Source organism: Erinaceus europaeus, chromosome 18, assembly GCF_950295315.1.
Source record: "Erinaceus europaeus chromosome 18, mEriEur2.1, whole genome shotgun sequence".
Lineage (NCBI taxonomy): Eukaryota > Metazoa > Chordata > Mammalia > Eulipotyphla > Erinaceidae > Erinaceus > Erinaceus europaeus.
In genome coordinates, this window is record NC_080179.1 from 19,593,189 (window position 1) to 19,616,598 (window position 23,410).

General features: G+C 42.9%; 1 protein-coding gene across 2 annotated transcripts in view; it reads left to right on the forward strand.

Moving 5' to 3' along the window:
- Window positions 1-22,985, forward strand: part of SLC25A12 (solute carrier family 25 member 12) — a 107,479-nt gene extending 84,494 nt beyond the window's left edge. For both annotated transcript variants that reach the window (XM_007537799.2, XM_060177712.1), the window contains exons 12-18: window positions 2,303-2,355; window positions 2,582-2,662; window positions 12,006-12,146; window positions 14,753-14,891; window positions 19,750-19,908; window positions 20,028-20,118; window positions 21,902-22,985. In XM_007537799.2, coding sequence (XP_007537861.1) covers window positions 2,303-2,355; window positions 2,582-2,662; window positions 12,006-12,146; window positions 14,753-14,891; window positions 19,750-19,908; window positions 20,028-20,118; window positions 21,902-22,097 — 860 coding nt within the window. In that variant the 3' untranslated portion in view covers window positions 22,098-22,985. The remainder of the gene's footprint in view (window positions 1-2,302; window positions 2,356-2,581; window positions 2,663-12,005; window positions 12,147-14,752; window positions 14,892-19,749; window positions 19,909-20,027; window positions 20,119-21,901) is intronic.
- The last annotated feature ends 425 nt before the right edge of the window (window positions 22,986-23,410 follow it).

Genomic DNA, 23,410 nt, shown 5'->3' on the forward strand with positions numbered 1-23,410 from the left:
TATGTAGGGTTTTTCTTCTCCAGTTTGCAGTCAGCCTGGGAAATTTAACTTTCTAGGAATAATGCTTTCCTTTGTTTCAAGGGATGCTTTTGCAATGTCCTAATTTTGACATATATTAATACTTAAGAACACGATAGGCATGTTTTTTGCTTGTAGAAGGTATCTATAAAATTCTACTTAGAACTATTTTTCTTTCAGTTTTTGATTTATTTTGTAAATATATCAGTACTGAATTCTAGGCTTCTCTTAAAAAAAAAAACATTTATGGGAACTGGTTTCCTGTAATAACCAAACCAAGTCAGTGCTCTTACCTAGACATAATACATGTGGCAATATTTGGATCTACTTACCAGTACACTTTGCGGCAGTTTTCAAGGATATGACATTGACTTCTAAAGTGTCTGTGCACATTTTGATGTTGGTTGTAAAGGCAAACGATTTGGTTGCTTTGCGATTTGCAGTATTCAAGAAGTAGAGACCATTCATTGCTTCCATTCCTTCCTCCTGTACTTTTTGGGAGATGTTAGATAATTAGGCATTAAGGGAAACATGGATATGAATTTATTTTTATTTTATTTAAAAAATTTGTATTCTCTTTATTTATTCATTGAATAGAGACAGTCAGAAAGCAAGAGGGAAGGGGGAGAAAAAAAGAGGGAGAGAGGGAGTTGGGCGGTAGCGCACATGGCACAAAGTGCAAGGACCAGCGGAAGGATTCCGGTTTGAGCCACCAGTTCCCCACTTGCAAGGGGAGTTGCTTTGCAGGCATTGAAGCAGGTCTGCAGGTGTCTATCTTTCTCTTCCCCTCTCTGTCTTCCCCTCCTTTCTCCATTTCTCTCTGTCCTGTCCAACAACAATGAAATCAATAACAACAACAATAAAACAAGGGCAAGAAAAGGGAATAAATAAATAAATACTTAAAAAAGAGAGAGAGACAGAGAGACACTTGCAGTTCTGCTTCACCACTCACAAAGCTTTCCCCTGCCAAGTGAGGACCAGGGGCTTGAACCTGGGTCATTGTGCATTGTAACATCTGCACTCAACCAGGTGCTCCACCACCCAACCCCTGGATATGAATTTATAACCTGGGGCTGGGTAGTGGTGCACTTGGTTAAGTGCATATGTTACCATGTGCAGGGGTCCAGGTTCAAGCCCCTGGCCCCCACTTGCAGGGAGAAAACTTCATAAACAGTGAAGCAAGGGTGCAGGTGTTTTTCTGTCTCTCTCATTCTCTACCCCACTTCCCTTTCAATTTCCTCTCTCTTTCTCCCTCTCTCTCTCTCTTTCTTCTTTCCTTCCTGCTTGCTTTCTCTTTCTTTCTTTCTTTCTTCTCTCTCTCTTTCTTCCCTCCTCCCTCCTTTCTTTGTTCCTTTCTTTCTTTCTTTCTTTTTTTCTCTTTCTTTCTTTCTTTCTTTCTCTCTTTCTTTTTTACCTCCAGGTTTGTCAGCAGGGCTCAGTGCCAGCACTATGAATTCACTGCTCCTGGTAACCATTTTTTCTTATTGGCCAAGACAGAGAAATTGAAAGAGCAGAGGTAGATAAAAAGGGAGGGAGGAAGATAGACACCTGCAGACCTGCTTCACCATTTGTGAAGCAGACCCCCTGTAGGTGGTGAGCCAGGGACTCGAACCCGTATCCTTGAGTGGGTCCTTGCACTTAGTACTTTGTACACTTAACTGGGTGTGCCACTGCCCGCTTCCCCTCACCCTCAATCGCCCTCTGTCCTATCAGAGTAATTTTTTGTTGTTGTTGTTGCCAGGGTTATTGCTGGGGCTTGGTGCTTGCAATATGAATCCACTGCTCCTGGAGGCTATTTTTGTCCCTTTTGTTGCCCTTTTTGTTATTATTATTGTTGTTGTTGTGGCTGGATAGGACAGAGAGAAATGGAGAGAGGAGGGGAAGACAGAGGGGGGAGAGAAAGACAGACACCTGCAGACCTGCTTCATCACCTGTGAAGCGACCCCCCTACAGGTGGGGAACTGGGGGCTCAATCCGGGATCTTTACCCTAGTCCCTGTGCTTTGCACCATGTGCGCTTAGCCTGCTGCACTACCACCTGACCCCAGCAGATTAAATATTTTTTTTAAAAAATCTTTAAAGAATGTACAACCTCAAGAAAGCATAAAATATTTGACTTCAATAATCATTACATACACATACAGAGTTTTTAGAATAATCCATTTTCCCCATTTTAATGAAAACCCTAAAATATTTGATGGGTAAACACCATGGGATAAACCTTTTCTTATATTCATGCACAGTCTGACCATGTTGCTAACAGTCCTGCCCATTTGCTTATGTAGGTCTGATACCACAGCTTATTGGGGTTGCTCCAGAAAAGGCCATTAAACTGACTGTAAGTTTTTTTTTTCCTTTGTGAATTAAATTTATGTTATTTGTTTCGATTGTCATTAAAATGGATGTTGTTGAGATTGGTACACTAACAAAACAGTTGTAAAAATTTGAGCTGATGATTGTTTTGTTTTATCATGAAACAGCTATTTTGCTGAGTTAGAAAACCAGTAGCATTCCTATAGAGGAAATCATGGGGCATTCTTACTAACTGATGTTTTTCTAATTAGGTTAATGATTTTGTCCGGGACAAATTTACCAAGAGAGACGGCTCCATTCCACTTTTTGCAGAAATTCTTGCTGGAGGTTGTGTAAGTAGTAACCCAAGCAATCTGTTCCTTTAATCCCTTTGCACATTATATGTAATATTGCAGTGGCATTCTGATCTCAAGGGCTCCTAAGTAGACTTTCCCAGCAATCATATTATGTGATTTAAAGACTTTATTGCATAACCTAACTGGTTTGGAGTGTAGAAAGGAGGTAGTATTTTTGTCAACTTCATCTCTTAGAAGCTCCTTCCTTACCTCTTTTTTTCTTAAATATTTTATTTATTTATTAATGAGAAAGATAGGAAGTGAGAGAGAAAGAACAAGACATCACTCTGGTACATGTGCTGCCAGGGAATGAACTCAAGACCTCATGCCTGAGAGTCCAGTGCTTTATCCACTGCACCACTCCCCGGACCACCTTCCTTACCTCTTTATATAAAGTTGTCAATTTGATTCTTAAATATCACAGAAAATAGAGCACTGAGTAGAGTTATTGTACATTTATGCTGATTGGAACATTAAGATAGTGTGAGATGATTGATGAAATGGGGCCTTATGTATTATATTTAGGACTAAGTAAGTCATTGTGGTATATCTATGATTGTCATCCTTTAAGGACCGGAGTGCATAGTCAACAACAATAGCTATGTTGAAGATATTGATGAATTCTGAACATAAAGACTCAGGTTACATTTAACTCAGAGTGAGCACACAGATCTCTACCTTTAAAGTGTGAACTTGCCATTCATTGCATTCAACTAATCTTCAAATCCAAGTTTTCAGCTCAGCTATTTTTATTTGTAGTGTTCATTTCCCACTTGACAATAACTGACTTATTTAAGACTTACATAGTTTCATTTGTTCCCAAAATTCTTAATAACTTCCAGTTGAATTGGTTGCCAGTCTTGGCTCAACCTTTCTCAGTTGTTTATAGAACCTGAGGTGATGAGGTCAATGGCCTTTGCAGCTTTTAACTCAGAGATGATGCCTGGAGGGTCCAAGGAAGAGGCTGCCCCGCATTCTCCTGGATGAGATCTGTCAGTCTTGATTCATACCTGAGTCCTTATCTTATTGCAGCCCAAGTTCTTATGAATGAGGTGACTGTGTGTGTGTCCATCCAAGTGCATTCTCAGAAAGAAAACTCACCTTTGCAGCTGAAATTTTTTTCATGAAGGATAAATAGAACAAAACCTTTGCTTAGGCAGATCACCAAAAATACAGTTTTTCTTCTTCACTTCCTTCCCTCACTTAGATGTTGTTTTTCTTGGGCTGGAAAGACCTTTTTCATATAGTTAGTTTGGCTAAGAACTTCTTTAATTCAGTTTTGTCATTGCACAAGCAGAAATTTGCTGAGTTAATGTTATTTCTGTTATTCTAAGTAATTTCTTACATAGCTGATGATTTCTATTTTTGTTAATAATATCCAGAGGGGTTTTTTTTTGCCTATGAAGTGTACTAGCTCCTGTGTCTGGCATGTGACCTAAATAGCTAAACTTTAGTCAGATATCTCATCTTTTGTTTTCCTAGACATGGTCTTTGTTTTTAGGTTTGGACTTTGGGCATTTTTATACAAGTCTGAAGTGCCTTAAAGGTTTACTGATTGAAATCTCCCCTTAAACCTCAGTCATTTCTGGACACTTTGGTTCATTGTCTAGCTAGAAATTGACAGCATGAAAATTAGTCAGATTGGATTCTAGACAAAATGATTATGTTGCCTGCAGTTCTTCGCCTCAAATGTGTTCTGCTTCCCTTTTGCTCTACATCTCTCATTCAAAAAGGAAAGAAAATGTGCAAATATCAAGCTTCTACTGCTTAATTCAGTGACAGTATAGTGTAGATGGTAGTGAAAGCATAATCTTCTTCTTCTTCTAAAAGTCTGTGCATTTCCACAGAGAATAAAAACTTAAACAAGGGGTCAGGCTGTGGTGCACCTGGTTAAGTGCTCACATTATAGTGCGTAAAACCCCTGGTCCCCACCTGCAGGGGAAAGCTTCATGAGTGGTGAAACAGGGCTGCTGGCATCTCTCTGTCTCTCTCCCTGTCTCCCCCCCCCCCAATTTCTCTCTGTCTCTATCCAATAATAAATGAATACATAGACACACATGTATATGACATATTTATTTATAGGATATCAGATACTGTGGAATACAGTAAACCCTGTCTTTCGTCATCACCATAGTTTCACTGCTCCAGACTGAATTTTTTCAAATACAAACAGACAAAGCGGGAATCTGGTGGTAGCGCAGCGGGTTAAGCGCTCATGGCGCAAAGCGCAAGGACCTGCATAAGGATCCGGGTGTAAGTGTAAGCCCCCGGCTCCCCACCTGCAGGGGGGTCACTTCACAGGCAGTGAAGCAGGTCTGCAGGTGTCTCTCTTTCTCTCCCCCTCCCTGTCTTCCCCTCCTCTCTCCACTTCTCTCTGGCCTATCCAACAATGACAACATCAATAACAACAACAGTAACAACTACAACAATAAAAAACAGGGGCAACAAAAGGGAATAAATAAATAAATATTAAAAATAAAAAAGAAAAGAAGCAGACTGTAGCTTCCTCCAGTGCGGTGGGACTAGGCTCCAACCTGGTTGCAGGCATTAAAGATTAAAGCCATGTTATACATCAATTATATTTCAATTGAAAAGATTATTTTGAGGAATTTTTAGGCTGTTTTCCATAGTGGCAGCATGTAAGGCGTCTATATAAGCTACCACTGAGCTACAGACCTGACCTTTAACTTTAATTTTTTTTTTTGTTTTGTTTTAATTTTCTTTTTTCTTTATTTTTTTAATTATCTTTATTTATTGGATAGAGACAGCCAGAAATTAAGAGGGAAGGGGGTGATAGAGAGGGAGAGAGACAGAGAGACACTGGCAGCACTGCTTCATCACTCGCAAAGCTTTCCCCCTGTAGGTGGGGACCGGGGCCTCGAACCTGGCCCCTTGTGCCTTGTAACACATGCACTCAACCAGGTACGCCAGCACTCAGCCTCTTAACTTTAGCTTTTAGGACCTTTAGCCTTGAGCCAGATAATAATAATTCATAGTTTTACTTTTCGTTGTGAACATTCTCGTATATTCTCTTAAAATGTACACACATGCATACGACTCCTCACAGCTATGGAGCTGCTGTTTCTAAAACCAGATGGAAGCTTTGCGTCAGTCCTTGCCCTCTGCACCATATGCGCTTAACCCGCTGTGCCACCACCCAGCCCCCAGTGGAAGTTTTGTTTTGTTGTTCAGATGGAAGTTTTGTTGACTCTTAACTTCCTTGTTGGAAACACAAGCATCATTTCCTGGATGCCTAAAGACAAGAATATCTTTTTTTTTATGTGTTTATTGGCTATCCATAGTTTCGTATGCCAAGAGTCTTTTCAATTCTTCTAAATTGTATTGGATTATGTAAATCTTTTTACTGTTGAGTTGTTCGTTATCCATCATGGTTATAATCCTTCATCAGGTATAGGTGTTATGAATAGTTTTCCTGGTCTGTTACTTGCCTATTAGTTATTTTAATGACACCTGTGAGTTTCTAAAAGAAAACTATATATAAAAAAAGAAAAATAATGTAGCTTCTTAGACTTACCCATAAATATAAGTGGGAAAAATTTAATGTATTTCCAAATTAACTAGGCAGATGTGTTCTCCAGGAGCTATGTTCACATGGGGTTAAGGAAACTCATCTGAAAGCTTATGTTTAGCTCTCTGTTAAGCAGACTAATACATTTTGTACTATAACTTCTATCCTTTCACAAGTATTCATAATGTAATCAGTTAGGTTAAGTGTTCTGGTTAGAGCTTAACAAAGAGGTACTTAGCAGAAATGTTCAGAAAATACATGCAATCCAGCAAATTTAGATACATTTTCTGCCTAGTTGACTTGGAAAGGCATTAAGTTTGTATTTAGCTTTCAACTCATACAGGCTTTTTTTTTTTTTTTTGTATATTTCTTCTGTGACTCTCTCTCTCTCTCTTTTTTTTTTTTTGTCTCCAGGATTATCACTGGGGCTTGGTGCCTGCACTACGAATCCACTGCTCCTGGAAGCTATTTTTTCCATTTTTCCATTTGCCCTTGTTGTTTATCGTTGTTGTTGTTATTATTATTATTGTCATTGCTGCTGTTGTTGTTGGATAGGACAGAGAGAAGAGGGGAAGACAGAGAGGAGGAGAGAAAGACACCTGCAGACCTGCTTCACTACTTGTGAAGTGACCCCTCCAGCAGGTGGGGAGCCGGGGGCTTGAACTCGTATCCTTACACCAGTCCGTGCACTTTCCGCCACATGCACTTAATCCATTGCGCTACCGCCCGACTCCCCCTCATACAGTTTTTTTTTTCAGATTAGTGCACAAAGGCTGTGTGAGGTGGGACAATGTTTGAGATTCCTTTTGTTCTGTTAAGAAACCATGAAAATGGAAAACCTGTGACTAAAGTGGTGGTGCCTCCAGTTGAACACACACTTCACCAGGTGCAAGGACCCAGGTTTGAGGAACCAGGTGGTGGCGCACCTGATTAAGCACTCACATTACAATGCACAAGGACCCAGGTTCAAACCCCTGCTCCCCACCTGCAGAGGAACAGATTCATGAGTAGTGAAGCAGGGATGCTGGTGTCTGTCTCCCTCTCTATCTCTCTATCTCCTCCTTCCCCCTCAATTTCTTAGTCTCTATTCAGTAATAATAATAATAATAATAAGCCTCGGGCTAATAATAATAATAATAGGCCTGGGGCTTGAGCCCTTCATGAGTTGTGCATCAGGTCTGCAGGCGTCTGTCTTTCCCTCTCCATTTCTATCTCCCCTTCCCATCTCAATTTCTATCTGCACTATCTAAAAACAAGAATAAGAAAGAAGAAAGAGAGGGAGGAAGGAAGGAAGGAAGGAAGGAAGGAAGGAAGGAAGGAAGGAAGGAAAAGTGGCCGCCAGGAGCAATGGATTTGTACTGCTGCCACCAAACCTTAGCAACAACTCTGGTTTCAGTAAATAAATAAAGGAAGGAAGGAAGGGAAGGAGGGAGGGAGGAAAAAAGAAAAAAAAAAAGCTAGGGAGGCAGGTGGCGGTGCACCTGGTTAAGTGCTCATAGTGTGAAGCACCAAGAACCCACATAAGGATCTGGGTTTGAGGCCCCCCTCACCTACAGGGAGAAGCTTCACCAGTGGTGAGGCAAGTCTACAGGTGTCTGTCTCTCTCCCTCACTATCTTCCCTCGCCTCTCAATTTCTCTCTGTTCAATCCAGTAAAATGGAAAAAAAAAAAAAAAAGTAACCGCCAGGAGCAGTGCGTTTGTAGTACTAGCACCAAGCTCCAGTGATAATCCTGGAGGCACATGCAGGAGCAGAGTCCCAGCAATAAAGCTGGTGGCAAAAACAAAATATAAATATAAATAAAATAAAAGAGGAATGCTTGGTTGATGGTCCCTCCTTATTTCTCCTGACCCATTTATTATTTATGTATACCTCCAGGGTTATCACTGGGGCTCAGTGCCTGCACTACAATCCACTGCTCCTAGAAGCCATCTTTTTCCCCCATTGTTGTTGCTGTTATTATTGCTGCTGTTATTGGATAGAACAGAAAGAAACTGAGAGAGGAGGGGAAGACAGCAAGAAGGAGAGAAAGATAGACACCTGCAGACCTGCCTCACCACTTTTGAAGTGACCCCTCTGAGGTGGGGAGCTGGGGGCTCGAACCTGGATCCCTGTGCCAGCGCTTTGTGCCATGTGGGCTTAACCCAGTGCGCTATTGTTTGGCCACCCTTCTGAGTCCTTTCTTTCTTTTTTTTAAATTTATTTTCCCTTTTGTTGCCCTTGTTTTTTTTATTGTTGTAATTATTGTTGTTATTGATGTCATCATTGTTGGATAGAACAGAGGGAAATGGAGAGAGGAGGGGAAGACAGAGAGGGGGAGAGAAAGACAGACACCTGCAGACCAACTTCACCGCCTGTGAAGAGACCCCCTGCAGGTGGGGAGCCGGGGGCTCAAGCCCAGATCCTTATGCCGGTCCTTGTGCTTCACACCACATGTGCTTAACCCGCTGCGCTACTGCCCAACTCCCCTGAGTCATTTCTCATGGCAACTAATTCTATGCTTTTTCTTACTGTTTGGCTAATTTAAAAGCACACATTTTGAACATCTCTTAAAAGAACTGAACCTTAACTTGAAGTTAGATTTTCATCAATGTCTGTAAGGGAAGATCCTATCGTGAATTGTTCAGATTTGAGCATTTTGTGGTTGGGTCAAATAGTTGCAAGTATCAGAGATAACGGATGAAAGAAGGAAGTAAGCAGGACCTGATTTGGCACAAATCTGTGTGTGGGCATTGCCCCTGTGGTAGGCTTGTAAGGGCAGGAGGTTGAACAGGCCTAAGGACATCAGAGTGGTGACATCTCAACATAACATTACTTTCTTCTCACTTTTGCTATTAGTTTTGCTTGTCTCTCATTTAAGAAAAATATGTGTGACTACATGGAAGCTTTTCTGGTTTTTTCTTTTTGCACACGGGTAACAAATAAGATTTCTTTCCATTCATTGTATCTTTTGTATTTCTGTTTTAGAATAAAGAAATAATAATGTAATTCTGAAAAATGAATGTACCTGAATGAGGTATATGCTTTGCCACAGTGGCATATATCAGTTGGGCTTGATAAATGGTCCAGTGCCCTACTGGGACTTAGTGTGTGAGCTATGTAACAAGTCCTTCCTCCCTCTTTTCTTCCCTCCTTCCCTCCCTCCCTCCCTCCCTCCCTCCCTTCCTTCCTTCCTTCCTTTTATCCATCCTTCCTTCCTTCCTTCCTTTTATCCATCCTTCCTTCCTTCCTTCCTTCCTTCCTTCCTTCTTTCCTTCCTTCTTTCCTTCCTTCCTTCCTTCCTTCCTTCCTTCCTGCCTCCTTTCCTTCCCTTCCCTTTCTCTGTCTTTCTTTCACTCTCTTCCTTCCTTTGTGTGTCTCTCTCTTTTTAAGGTTTATTTATTTATTTTTAATATTTATTTGTTTATTCCTTTTTGTTTCCCTTGTTTTATTGTTGTACTTATTATTGTTGTTGTTATTGATGTCGTCATTGGATAGGACAGAGAGAAATGGAGAGCGGAGGGGAAGACAGAGAGAGGGAGAGAAAGACAGACACTGCAGACCTGCTTCACCGCCTGTGAAGCGACTCCCCTGCAGGTGGGGAGCCAGGGACTCGAACTGGGATCCTTACACCAGTCCCTGCGCTTTGCACCACGTGCGCTTAACCCACTGCATAACTGTCACTTGCTACTAGAGCGTGGAGGGGGCAGGACTTTGATTCACTGGTGGTGTATTCATGGTAACTACTTGTTCCATCTTTCAGTTCTACCTGGAAGAATATTTCTGGTTTTGTTTTGAAAGGATATTGAAATTATATCTGGATTCTCTCCTTTGGTGTGGCTGTAGCTGTGTATCTGTCTCAGAGTTTTCCTCAGCATTACATTTTAGAATGTGACCCAGAAGAGATCTTTTTCTTTTAGAGTGAAGGCCTCTTTGTGGGAACAGGGCTCTGTTAATTGCTCCTCTACAATCCAAGTAAGTGGATGTGGGAGCTGAATGCTTTTTCACAAGAGGAAAGACATTATTATTGATTCACATGATAACTCTAGCTTGGAAATGGTGTCTACTAATTGTCTGTCATCTTTTTTTATTTTCATTTAGCCCTCTTCACTGCAATATCTGGCTTCACTTTTGTTTTCCAAATGAGTTTATCTTTTTTTTTTCTCTCTCTCCCTTTCTTTATTTTTTTGAAAATATTTATTTATTAGGGGTCGGGGTAGTGCAGCGGGTTAAGCGCACAGGACATGAAGCACAAGGACTGGCATAAAGATCCTGGTTCTAGTTCCCGGCTCCCTACCTGCAGGGGAGTCGCTTCATGAGTGCTGAAACAGGTCGGCAGGTGTCTGTTGTTCTCTCCCCCTCTCTGTCTTCCCTTCCTCTGTCCATTTCTTTCTGTCCTATCCAACAATCATAACATCAGTAACAACAATAATAATAACCACAACAAGCATAACAAAAGGGAAAAAAATACCCTCCAGGAGCAGTGGATTCGTGGTGCAGGCACCAAGCCCCAGCAATAGCCCTGGAGGAAAAAATATATATTTATTTATTTATTAATGAGAAAGATAGGAAGAGAGAAAGAACCAGACATCACTCTGTACATGTGCTACCGGGGACTGAACTTGGGAACCTCATGCTTGAGAGTTCAATGCTTTAATCCTCTGTGCCATCTCCTGGACCACCTCTTTCCCTATCTCCCATACACTTTCAATTTCTCTCCATTTTATAAAATAAATAAGTAAATAAAGGGGCTGGGTGGTGTTGTCTGTGGTTGAGCGCACGTGTTACAATGCATAAGAATCCTGGTTTGAGCCCCTTGACCCCTTCTGCAGGGTGAAAGTTTTATGAGTGGTGAAGCAGTGCTGCAGGTGCCTTTCTGGATCCTTTTCTATCCCTCTCAATTTCTGGCTGCCTCTGTCAAATTAAAAAAGATAATAATTAAAATATATATATATATATATATATATATATAAATAAATAAACAGACAAAAATCGGGCCAGGTGGTGGCACACTTGGTTGAGCTCGAATGCCACAATGTGCAAGGACCTGGGCTCAAGCCCCCAGTCCCCACCTACATGGGGGAAGCTTCAAAAGTGTTGAAATGGGGGTTGGGGGGTATGGCATAATGGTTATGCAAAGAGACTTTCAAGTCTGAGGTTTTCAAGTCCCAGGTTCAATCCCCCACACTGCCATAAGCCAGAGCTGAGCAGTGCTCTTGTTAAAAAAAAAAAAAAAAAAAAAAAGCAGTGAAATACTGCTGCAGGTAACTGTCTTTATCTCTACCTCTCCTTCCCTTATGGTATTTCTCTGTCCTATCAGATAAATAAATAACCAATGGCTTCCTTAGTCCTGCTACTTTGGATATGTCTGGCTTGGCCCAGGGGAAGGCTGATCTGAGAAGCATCATCCCTGCGATTCTCTCCAGCATCAAACAAAAACATAACTCTTTTTCCCTTGGAAGAGAACAGCTTCAAATGATAGAAAAGAGAGGCTTTGGGGCTGGGTGGTGGTGCACCTGGTTAAGCGCATATGGCATAATGAGCCTGTGTTCAAGTCCTTGGTCTCCACCTGCAGGGGGACAGCTTCATGAGTGGTGAAGCAGTGCTGCAGGTGTCTCTCGATTTTTCTCCCTCTCTGCATCCCCCTTCGTCTCAATCTCTGGCTATCTCTATCCAGTAAACAAATAAAAGATAACAAAAATGCTAAACACAAACAAAAAATTAAAGAAAAAAGAGAGGCTTTTCTGGATTTTTTTCTTGACTGAGCTGCTGATTGGGCTCTCATAAGATGCCACCGGGAAACGTGCTTCTATCTCTTCTCCCTTACCTGCAGGCTGGTGGCTCTCAGGTTATCTTTACAAACCCACTAGAGATAGTGAAGATTCGCCTTCAGGTTGCCGGAGAGATCACCACCGGACCCAGGGTCAGCGCCCTGAATGTGCTGCGGGACCTGGGGCTCTTTGGTCTGTATAAGGTGAGTAGCCTCCCTTAGGTTATCTCAGTAGACACTTTGCAATGTACTCAATAGAAATATGGAAGAATGTGGCAGCCAGACTCCCTGCCTCAAATGGAAAAACAATCTTGTCCAGCAGGGTAGTCTCCAGAGTAGAAAATCAAACAAAAAGAAAAAAATCAGGACACTTCTATTAGAGGCCGTGGGATGCACAAACATGCTCTCCTGTTGTCATCTTCAGGCTTTTATGAAGCTGCCAGTGGGGAGGCCGGCACCACAGACCCGCTGGCATCAGGCTTACAGCCTTTTATTTGATAGCAGGTGTGGGGGGAAAAGTTTCTTTAGTATTCTCTTTGGGCTGGTTTAGGACTTCAAAATAGTCTTGTGTTTATTTTGAGTCTGAATTATCTCTATTGTTACCTTCCCAGTAGGGACTTCTCTTTGTCTTAATAATTTGACCACAGTAAAACAGTAGTAGTGTTGGGTAAGAGTCAGCTCTTTAAGAAGTTAAGTGGTGGGATTTGTCAATAATGAATTCCATTTGAACACCACCACCACCCCCCCAAAAAAAAAAGAACAAGGAAAAAAAAAAAACAACCATTGTGCTGTACTTTAGCAAAATGCCAGTCAACAGATTCCTTCCCTGCAGGTATACTCACTCCCATCATTACAGATCAGATGTAATGGAGCAGAAGCTATTATTTTTTCTTAAACAAGGAAGAGTAGTTCTTTCCATTCTTTTGCCTGGTATAAGGTGGGGGGGGGTACATAAATTTAGCTGCTATAGGCAACTGTGTTTCCACAGCATCTGATTTATTTATAGATCCATCACTGTAGAAATGTGTAAATTGGCTTCTGTAGCTGCAAATTAGAAATTAGAAATCTCTAGATTAGATTCACACAGCTACAGGGCTCCTGGGAGCTCAGGAAAGCAATGATGCCTAGTTGGAGAGAGCTTTGCACTCATTCCCTCCCCCAATTTCCATCTTCTTCTGAATTCCCTTTGAGAGCAAAATGTATTAACAGTCTTACTCTCTGATACCTTCCTTTAGTGGGTTCTTGCTCTTCCCCTTTAATGTTTAAGTTTGACTTTTTTAAACATAGTCACTAGGGAAATGAGTGCCAAAGATGGAATATTCCCCTGACTAGGTCATATTACTAATAAGTAATAGTGATAATGGCGGTAGAATAGTGTGAACAACCATGCTGAGGAAGGTATTCATTGGGACCACAGTCACTGGGACATGCTGTCCCTGGGCATTTTCCAGTCCTCTTGTCTCTGGGATTCCCCCCCCCATCCTCAGATCTTCTGTGACTTAAAACTTGAAGAGGTATGTGGTTGGTGGTGACTTTTTTTTTTTATTCCCAACTCTAATATCACTTTATTCAGGGAATGCTGATTGACAGGACTGCTATGAGAGTACATTTTCACATTCCCTGAAGAAATAAATGTAGGTGTCACTACATTTCACCCTCATCCAGATTGCCATCCTGTTCCATCAAAGGGACTTAGAGTCCACCTCCCCTAGTGCCCCTCCCTTCCCCCCTTGAGTCCCCAAATTTGCTGCAATAGACTACAGTTTACTGAGGATTCACTCTGTATTGTCCTTTGCGTGGTTTCATGTTCCCCTTCCCTAGAATATCACTTTTTAAAAATTTTTTCTTTTTATTTATTTATTGGATAGAGACAGAAATTGAGAGGGAAGGGGGAGATAGAGAGGGAGAGGATAGAGAGACCCCTGCAACACTGCTTCACCACTCGCAAAGCTTTCCCCCTGCAGGTGGGGACCAGGGGCTCGACCACGGGTCCTTGCGCACTGTAACATGTGCTGTCTTGCAGGTGTGCCACCACCTGGCCCCACACTTTGCTTTTCTGTTGTCACAATTTACAGATTCTGACATGGCCCGTCAGGGTTTCTAACCTGGTCTGGGTTGAAATGATAGTTTGGCAGTGCTGCCTTTGCAGGTGGCTTTAGAATCAGGCTGTTAATATTGGGATCCAAGGTCTGTTCCCACCAGTACACTCTCCTCCTTGCACCCAACCAAAGCGAACTGGATAAGCAGCCTGGAGGTTAGAGAACTGAATTTTAATTAACCTGAAAAAAATGAATATAAGGTGGAACCCAAGAAAAGAAGCGAGAAGAAAATCCAGACTGAAATTGTAATGGAGTGTGGTCTGTTGCAGCAATTATAGGGTGGGAACGGGGGATTTGAGGGGGCATGTGATACCATTGTCCTGTGGCAGAGGTTTGGTGAGGGCAAGTTGTACTCATGTGGAACTCTAGCCCTGCAACAGCAATTCTGTACATCAATACTTCCTCAGTAAAGTGAGCTGTAAACAAACAAACCTGAAGGCTGGATCTGTACTGTCAATGCCCAACTCTTAGCAGTTTAAATAACACTGCTAGCCAGTTAACTAGCTGTGACTCAAGAATTCACTAGCCTCTCTCAAACTTTGACCTATGTTTATTTTTCTACACCCCACTAATTTTCTCCATTTCCCTTCTACATCAGTCCTACCCCTGCCTGAGGGATGCCTGAGCCTTGTGACGCTGGGTTTCTCTTGGGCCTCCGCATTCTGCCTGTGTTGTGTGAGTGTCTTACGCTATTTCCTCATTGTGTGACAGGGTGCCAAAGCCTGCTTCCTCCGAGACATTCCCTTCTCTGCAATCTACTTTCCTGTTTATGCACATTGCAAACTACTGCTGGCCGATGAAAATGGACGTGTGGGAGGTTTAAATCTCCTTGCAGCTGGAGCCCTGGCAGGTAACTATCTTTTTTTTTTTTCCCACAAAAAAAAAGAATTCTTTTCCCTACCCCACCCCCACCCCTCCTCTTTAAGAAGTATAGGATTTCTATATGCTCCTCCCCCTTTGTTTCTGGAAGGGGTATTATTTGTATCTGACTTAGTTTAAATGTGATAACTTTTTCTCCTTTGTGGGATGTGCTGTAATTCTGATGAGAGTTAATTACATTTGCATAATGTGGATAAACAGCTTAATGCAGCTTAGCAACTCCGAGCCAAATTAGATCTGCCCATCTAAATTGGGCTTTCATCATTAACGTGATTCTTAGCCCCCTGTGCCCCTCAAAACCTTGGATGCAGTCAAGCTAAGTGGTAAGATGGAAAAGTTCTCCTTTAAGTCGGTGGCTATGTTGTGCTGCATGTTCATACATGGGTCTAGCATGCGTAGACATTCTGTATGTTGGAGTCTACGTGATTGAACTCAAAAGTGTTCAGGAAACTCTTCCGTCCACAGTCTTCCTCATTATACCAAAGTGAGCAGGGCTCCCTCAGCAAACCTCCCTGAACTCAACTGGTATTTCTTCTCTACCCCCGTAATACTTTTCTTGTTAGTGGCTATTTGCTTAAGTTTTATCCTCTGTACCAGGCTGGGAGCTCTTTAAGGGCAGGGATTTCATTCTGTCCTTCCTTGTCTTCCCTACGTGGCCAACATAGTAATCATAGGAGCTCAGTAAGTGCCATGGAATACACGGAAACCTTCATCTAGTATAAAATACCAAAGTAGGCACAGAAGAAATTTCATATGAAGAACAGCCTAACAAACATGGGCAGGTGTTAAGATGCTTCCTTCTGTCCTCATGGTCTTGCCCTTCTCCTAAGTTTTTTTTTTTTTTTTTCTTTTTTTAACTTTCTTTGATAGAACAGAGATAAATTGAGAGGGGAGAGGAGAGGAGAGACAGAGAGAGAGAGACACTCTCAGACTTGCTTCACCACTCGTGAAGCGTCCCCCCCCCCCCCACCCTGCAGATGGTAACCAGGGAGCTTGAACCTGGTTCCTTGTGCACTGTAACATAAGCACTTAACCAGGTGCACCACCACCTGGCCCATTCCCTTCTCCTAAGTTGTGAAGGGGCTGACTTGGGGTAGACAGGGAGGATTAAGCGTTCTTGGTTATATCAGCATGTGAAATAACAGAGGAAGTAAAATGGCATGCGTCCGCTCCAGGTCAGGGGAAGAAGCAGAGAAGGGGAACCTGAGCCTGCTGCCCAGGGTGGTTCTGACTGACTGGGATCAAGGCGCTGTGCAGCCTTCACTGGGCTCATGCTCTGATATTCCAGAGAAACACAGCAGGACAGCCTGAGCACTTCCGGAAGCCTATGTGGATTATGTGGCAGAATCTCTAGGCTCTGAGAGTATGGGGGTGGGTCAGGTGGTTGTGCCGACAGGGAAGGTCTTGCCATGATTAAGAATGACTAAGCGGGAGTCGGGCTGTAGCACAGCGGGTTAAGCGCAGGTGGCGCAAAGCACAAGGACCGCATAAGGATCCCAGTTCAAGCCCTGGCTCCCCACCTGCAGGGGAGTCGCTTCACAGGCGGTGAAGCAGGTCTGCAGGTGTCTGTCTTTCTCTCCTCCTCTCTGTCTTCCCCTCCTCTCTCCATTTCTCTCTGTCCTATCCAACAACAATGACAACAACAATAATAACTACAACAATAAAACAACAAGGGCAACAAAGGGAATAAATAAATAAAATAAATTTAAAAAAATTAAAAAAAAAAAAAGAAAAAAAAAAGAATGACTAAGCAATGACTTTTTTTTTTTTAACTCCCAGGAGCTTAGAGCTCTTACTTGGTCAAGATCCAGCTAGGACAAGATCCCTTGTCCTCTGGTGTTTGCATCTTCAGTCAACTCTACATTTGAAAGCCAGTAATAACCTGCTCTGTCTTGGCATGAAGTGCTGGTCCAGCTCTTTTGTGGCACTCACCTAGTTTTAAATAGGGACCAACAAAATTTCCCTGTATTCATTTTCAATCAGTTGCAAAAAAGAGAAACAGATGGAAAAAAAAAAACAGTCAAAGGACAGTCCAGTAGTGGATAGGCATCTTTCCAGAGCCTTCTGGAACCAGTATGTATTCCCAAGGAAATATCAGCACCAGCTTTTTTTTTTTTTTAATATTTATTTACTTTTGTTGCCCTTGTTTTATTGTTGTAGTGACTGATGTTGTTGTTGGATAGGACAGAGAGAAATGGAGGGGGGGGAGAAAGAGAGGGAGAGAAAGACATCTGCAGATCTGCTTCACCGCTTGTGAAGCAACTCCCCTGCAGGTGGGGAGCCAGGGATCGAACCGGGATCCTTAAGCCTGTCCTTGCGCTTTGCACCACGTGCACTTAACCCACTACGCTACTGCCCGACTCCCAGCACCGGCTTCTTATCCGTAGACATTTGATGTTAGAGATGATTCCCACCCCCGATTTTAACAGGTAAAGGTTTGCTGACAGGCACTGAGAATATTCAGAATCCAGAGCATTCCAGAGGCAGGCAATTTATCTGAATAAGGTGCAGAGCCATGTGGAGGGGGAGGTATTTGTGTCATTCTCTTACAGAGCCCCCCACAAGTTTGCCAGTTCCATCTGCCTAGCAATGATTCAGTGATCTTCAGGCCAAATTGAATTTCTTCCCCCTGGGGGAAGTTATGCTGCTCCTTTGTTCCGTTTTGTTTTATAAGTAAAAAGGTGTGGCTGTGCAATCAGTCTGTGTGTCCTGCTGCTGATCCACCTCAACATGACCCCAGGGAGGTGGGGCTCAGGGCATGGATGATAAGGCCTTTCATGATCAGTTCCCCTGTTGTTCCTTAACTGCTTGCCTGGCCTCTGCTCCTGTGGTAATGCCTTCTGTCATGCAAGCATGCCTGAAAGGCATCACAGTTAACTCTGAAGTTAGACCCTCCACCCGATGAGTGAATGTGAGCATTGCTATTCACCGTGCACAATAAGTTGGTAAGTGCTACAAAAACAACAGAGTTTAGGGTCAGATGCACTTAGTCACTCATTCAATTGACAGTGGTCTCACTTCTTACTATACATGAAAATACTGTTATCTTGGGGCTGTAGCGCACCGGGCTAAGCGCACATGGCGCGAAGTACATGGACTGGCGTAAGGATTCCAGTTCGAGCCCCTGCTCCATACCTGCAGGGGGTTCGCTTCACAGGTGGTGAAGCAGGTCTGCAGATGTCTTTCTTTCCCCCACTCTGTCTTCCCCTTCTCTCTTGATTTCTCTCTGTCCTGTCCAACACAGGAATGGCAACAGCAACAAAAATGGGGGGGAAAATGGCCTCTGGGAGCAATACATTTGTAGTGGAGGCACTGAGCCCCAGCAATAACCTTGTAGGCAAAAAAGAAAATAAATAAATAAAACGAATCAACTAAATAAAAAAAAAAGAAAATACTAGTATCTTATTTAAGAAAAAAATGGTGGTAAAATAATTGAAACCTAAAGAGTAGCACACACACAAAAAAAAAAATGGTGGTAAAATAATTGAAACCTAAAGAGTAACACACACACATACACACACACACCCCTTTGGGATCATGTACACACACACACAAAACGGTGGTAAAATAATTGAAATCTAAAGAGTAACATAAACACACACACCCCTTTGGGATCATGTACACACACACAAAACGGTGGTAAAATAATTGAAATCTAAAGAGTAACACACACACACATACACACACACACACACCCTTTGGGATCATGTACACACACACACACACACACACAAACGGTGGTAAAATAATTGAAATCTAAAGAGTAACATACACACACACACCCCTTTGGGATCATGCAGTATAGAATGATTCCGCCAATTCAGAGAGCAACAAAGGAATTTTGCCCTGGTCACACTGAAGCAGCTTAGAGGCTTTCTTATCTTTTTCCCATTAGTGCGCAGGCATCTCTTTAAGAAGCTTTGCTTTGGGGGTCGGGTGGTGGCGCAGCGGGTTAAGCTCACGTGGTGTGGCGCAGAGCGCAAGGACTGGCGTAAGGGTCGCGGTTCGAGCCCTCGGCTCCCCACCTGCAGGGGAGTCGCTTCACAGGCGGTGGAGCAGGTCTGCAGGTGTCTATCTTTCTCTCCCCCTCTCTGTCTTCCCCTCCTCTCTACATTTCTCTCTGTCCTATCCAACAACGAACGACATCAACAGCAACAATAATAACTACAACAAGACTACAACAACAAGGGCAACAAAGGGGGGGGAGGCCTCCAGGAGCAGTGGACTCATGGTGCAGGCACTGAGCCCCAGCAATAACCCTGGAGGCAAAAGAGGAGGGGGAGGGGGAAGAGGAGGGGGAGGGGGAAGCGGAGGGGAGGAGGGGGAAGCGGAGGGGAAGAGGGGGAGGGGAGGGGAGGGGGAAGCAGAGGGGGAGGAGGGAGGGGGAGGGGGAAGAAGAGGGGGAGGGAGGAGAAAGGAGGAGGAGCTTTGCTTTAAAAACAGTTGGAGTTGCTGATTGTATTATTCAATGCTAGATGCGAGTGGCATTTCTGTCTTTTTTTTCTTTTGGTTATCTCTGGAGCTTGGTGCCTGCACTACAAATCCAGTGCTCCTGGCGGCCATTTTCCCCATTTTATTAGGGGGGGAGAACAGAGAAATTGAGAGGGGAAGGGAGACAGGGAGAGAGAAAGCTAGACATCTGCAGACCTACTTCACCATTGTGAAGCGTTGCCCATGCAGGTGGGGAGCCGGAGCTCGAACTTGGATCTTTGTGCTGGACCTTGCGCTTAGAACTACATGGGCATATCTGGTTGCGCCACAGCCTAGCCCCTGCATTTCTATCTTTATAAGACACTTCGGATAAATTCAGTGTGTCTTTCTCCTGGAAGGTGTGCCCGCTGCTTCTCTGGTGACCCCTGCTGATGTCATCAAGACAAGGCTGCAGGTCGCTGCCCGTGCCGGCCAGACAACGTACAGTGGCGTCATTGACTGTTTCAGGAAGATACTCCGGGAAGAAGGGCCCTCGGCATTCTGGAAAGGGACTGCAGGTAGGTGCCGGAGACATCTGGAAGGGCGGCTGGCGTTTGAGCCCTGCCCCTGTTATGTTAGGCACTGATAGTCTTTGCCACAGTCATCCTGGTGCTAAGTGCCTTCACTCTTTTTCCAGCTCGAGTATTTCGCTCCTCCCCCCAGTTCGGCGTTACACTGGTCACCTATGAACTTCTCCAGCGGTGGTTTTACATTGATTTTGGAGGCCTGTAAGTCACTCCTGTTCAGCTCTTTGCCAGAGAAAGTATCAAAATCAAAACAAGCCTTGTCGTAGCCAACAAAGGCACTTTAGGAACTCTGACAGAGCTAGTGTATTTGAAGCGAATAGTAGGAGTGAGACGCTTCATTGTTAAGGGAGTCCGCCTACAAGGCCACATTTCCAAATGTATTTATTGGCTTCAAGCACAGGGGTTGGGTCTTTATGTGGATTTTATTATACAACCTTTTCACCAGACATAATGTAGATTTGTGTCAGTATACTTCTGTGACCATTCTTTCAGAGATTTAGTCAAACCCAAATGTTACTGTTCACTATATTATTAGATAGGTGGAGATGTTCTTAAAGCTAATGTACTGCAAAAAAAAAAAAAAGAGAGAGAGAGAGAGAGACTAAAAAAGAGAGATGTTAGGCTCGTGTAAACAGTCACTGATGAGAGCAAGATGAGGAACTGGGCGTCCTGGAAATAAAGCCTTAAGGGTCGTGCTGCAGAGCAAAGAATTACTGTTGAGTTTTCTGCACGGGGGAGGTTCCACCTAAAGCTGCCTTTTAGCAGGAGGCCAAACACCAAGCGTGAATCTTTGCTTTATAAACCTTTATTTTACTTTTGCCACATGCAAAAAATTTGCCACGTACAAAAATTATTGCTGGGGCTCCATGTCTACAAAATTCCTCTGCTCCCAGTGTACTATTTTTTTTTTTTTAAGATAGAGGATAAGAGACAGAGAGGAAGAGACAGAGAAAGGAGAGGTACCACAGCACTGTTTTACCGTTTGCAAAGCTTCCCCTGTTCAGGTGTTCCTATATGGTGGCCAGGGTCCTTATATGGAGCCAAGTGTGCACTCTGTTGGGTGAGCCACAAACCTTTGAACACCTTTCTTTTGCTCAGAGTTCAAGGAAGGAAGCAAGAAGCAACAAAGTAAGAATAAGCAGTCTAACAAATCCAGGCATCCTCCTCCTCCTTATTTTTTTTTTTTTCCCCTAGAACTCTGCTTAGCTCTCTGGCTTATGGTGGTGTGGGGGATTGAACCTGGGACTTTGGGCCTCAGGCATGAGAGTCTCTGCTTTTACATTTTGTAAAAGTAAGAATATAATCTGCTACTCTAATAATTTTATAATAATCTTTGTGACACTTTTTTAAAATGAACTGATTAGGTAGTATCAAAAGAAAAATGTAAACTTGTTATAAATTCTGCTAGTGCAGAAAATTTAGAAAAGTATAAGAGAGAAACCCATCCACAATCCTATTTCCCAAGGAGAGTTAATATCTTTTTAATTATTACCTTAATGTATTGGATAGAGACAGCCAGAAATTGAGAGAAGGGGGGAGGAGGCAGAGAGGGAGAGAGACAGAGAGACACCTGTAGCACTGCTTCACCACTCGTGAAGCTTTCCCCCTGCAGGTGGGGACGGGGTTTGAACCTGGGTCTTTGAGCACTGTAACATGTGCTTTCAACCAGGTGTGCCACCAACTGGCCCCTGGAGTGTTAATATTTGATTTTTCTCATGATCCTTTTTTATCTGGAAAGCTCTACACACACATGCATATATATATATATATATATATATATATATATATATATATATATGCATTGGAATTGAGGCATATTATTATTATATATATTATTTCCAAGGCAGCTAGAAATCTTGGCTAATATGGCCTAGACAAGGAAATGGACACTCTCTGTGTCACGTGGTTCAGACTGAAGTGGTCAGCTATATGCCACCCTCATTGGCCTCGAGCACGCTAATCACCACTGTCTCCCTACCAACAGCAAACCCTCCGGCTCAGAACCGACACCCAAGTCGCGCATCGCAGACCTTCCTCCTGCCAATCCGGATCACATTGGCGGATACAGACTCGCCACAGCCACTTTTGCTGGCATTGAAAACAAGTTTGGCCTTTATCTCCCCAAATTTAAGCCTAGTGATGGTGTGGTTCAACCAAAGGTAGCAGCGACAGCTCAGTGATGAGACCAACGGCTATTGAATCTGGCAAATGGCACCCTGGAGAGGTTAAGAGAACAGCGCTGTAATGTATCCACTCAGCTGCATGGTACTGACTGAGCTGAGGAATCAAATTATTCTTTCTGTATGACATATACATATATTTGTTTATAAAGTAATCATTTGCCTAGGGAGAGAAACACAATGCAGTTTCAAGCCTTAGTCTTTGTGTTGAAATGTTTTCTAAGCCTTGGCATGAATTAGTGTTCTAGACTGCTCTGCACAGCTTGCACTTACAGTGACTGTACATATTGTACATCTTTGTACAGAGACATCTTGGCACCTCGTCCCAACATATCGCATTTATAGAATGTAATGCAGTTCTGAGTGGCTTGAAATGTACAGAATGTTTTGAAAGTGTTTTATTAAGAATCACATAAAAATAAATGTATTACAATTAAATTCATTCTCTTATTGGTGACTTATGGAAATAAAGCATCAATACTGGATGTATTTAATTCCTAGCTTGTTTTCCATTCTGGAATTCAATGGTATTTGCTGATAAGAGGCATAATGAAACCCAGTGCTGACACACCACGGAATATGAGATTCTTTGGGGGGAAAGATATGCCAGCGGATCAGTTAATGACTTGTGTGAGCTGATGTGTTTCCATTTGTATTTAATGCGTGTGTAAATCCTCTGTTCCTCAGTCAAAGGGCATTTTCTAGGCAGTTTCTCTATCTCTTGTTAGTGCGCATATGGAAACAGGAGCGTCTCCAGCATTAGTGGCTCAGTTTTGCCTTCCTGTGCCACAGCAAGACAGGGGACTGCTTTTCAGAAGCGTGAAGGCTGGTTTGGCAATTTCCTTCATATGGCTATGATTCCAGTCAACAATAAAACACCGAAACGTATGCATGGAGTTGGAGTTTCCTTCATAAATATACTGATAGTGCTCTTAACATTGATTCATTACAGAGTACAGTTAACTCATGACCAGGCTTCTCTCTCTATCTCCCACTTTTATAGAAAAGAGTTTGATTTGGAGGCTCTATGGTGGAATGAGGGGAGGGAAGAAGAAAAAGAAAAAAAAGGACTTTACCTTCCAATTCTGTGGAGACTGGTTTCTTCCTTATGTATCAAAATACAGATTCTTTCAAAAGCCACTCCCCAAGGGTGTGATTCCTAATCTGGATCTAAACTTGCTTCTTGGCAGGGGCATCTGTACGGCACTGTGGTTGTGATGTGGTATGCACCATTTGAGTTTATTTACTTAGCAAAGTGCTTGGGAAAACATCATTGCTGTTGCCAGTGAATTGAGATATAAGAATGTATGCAA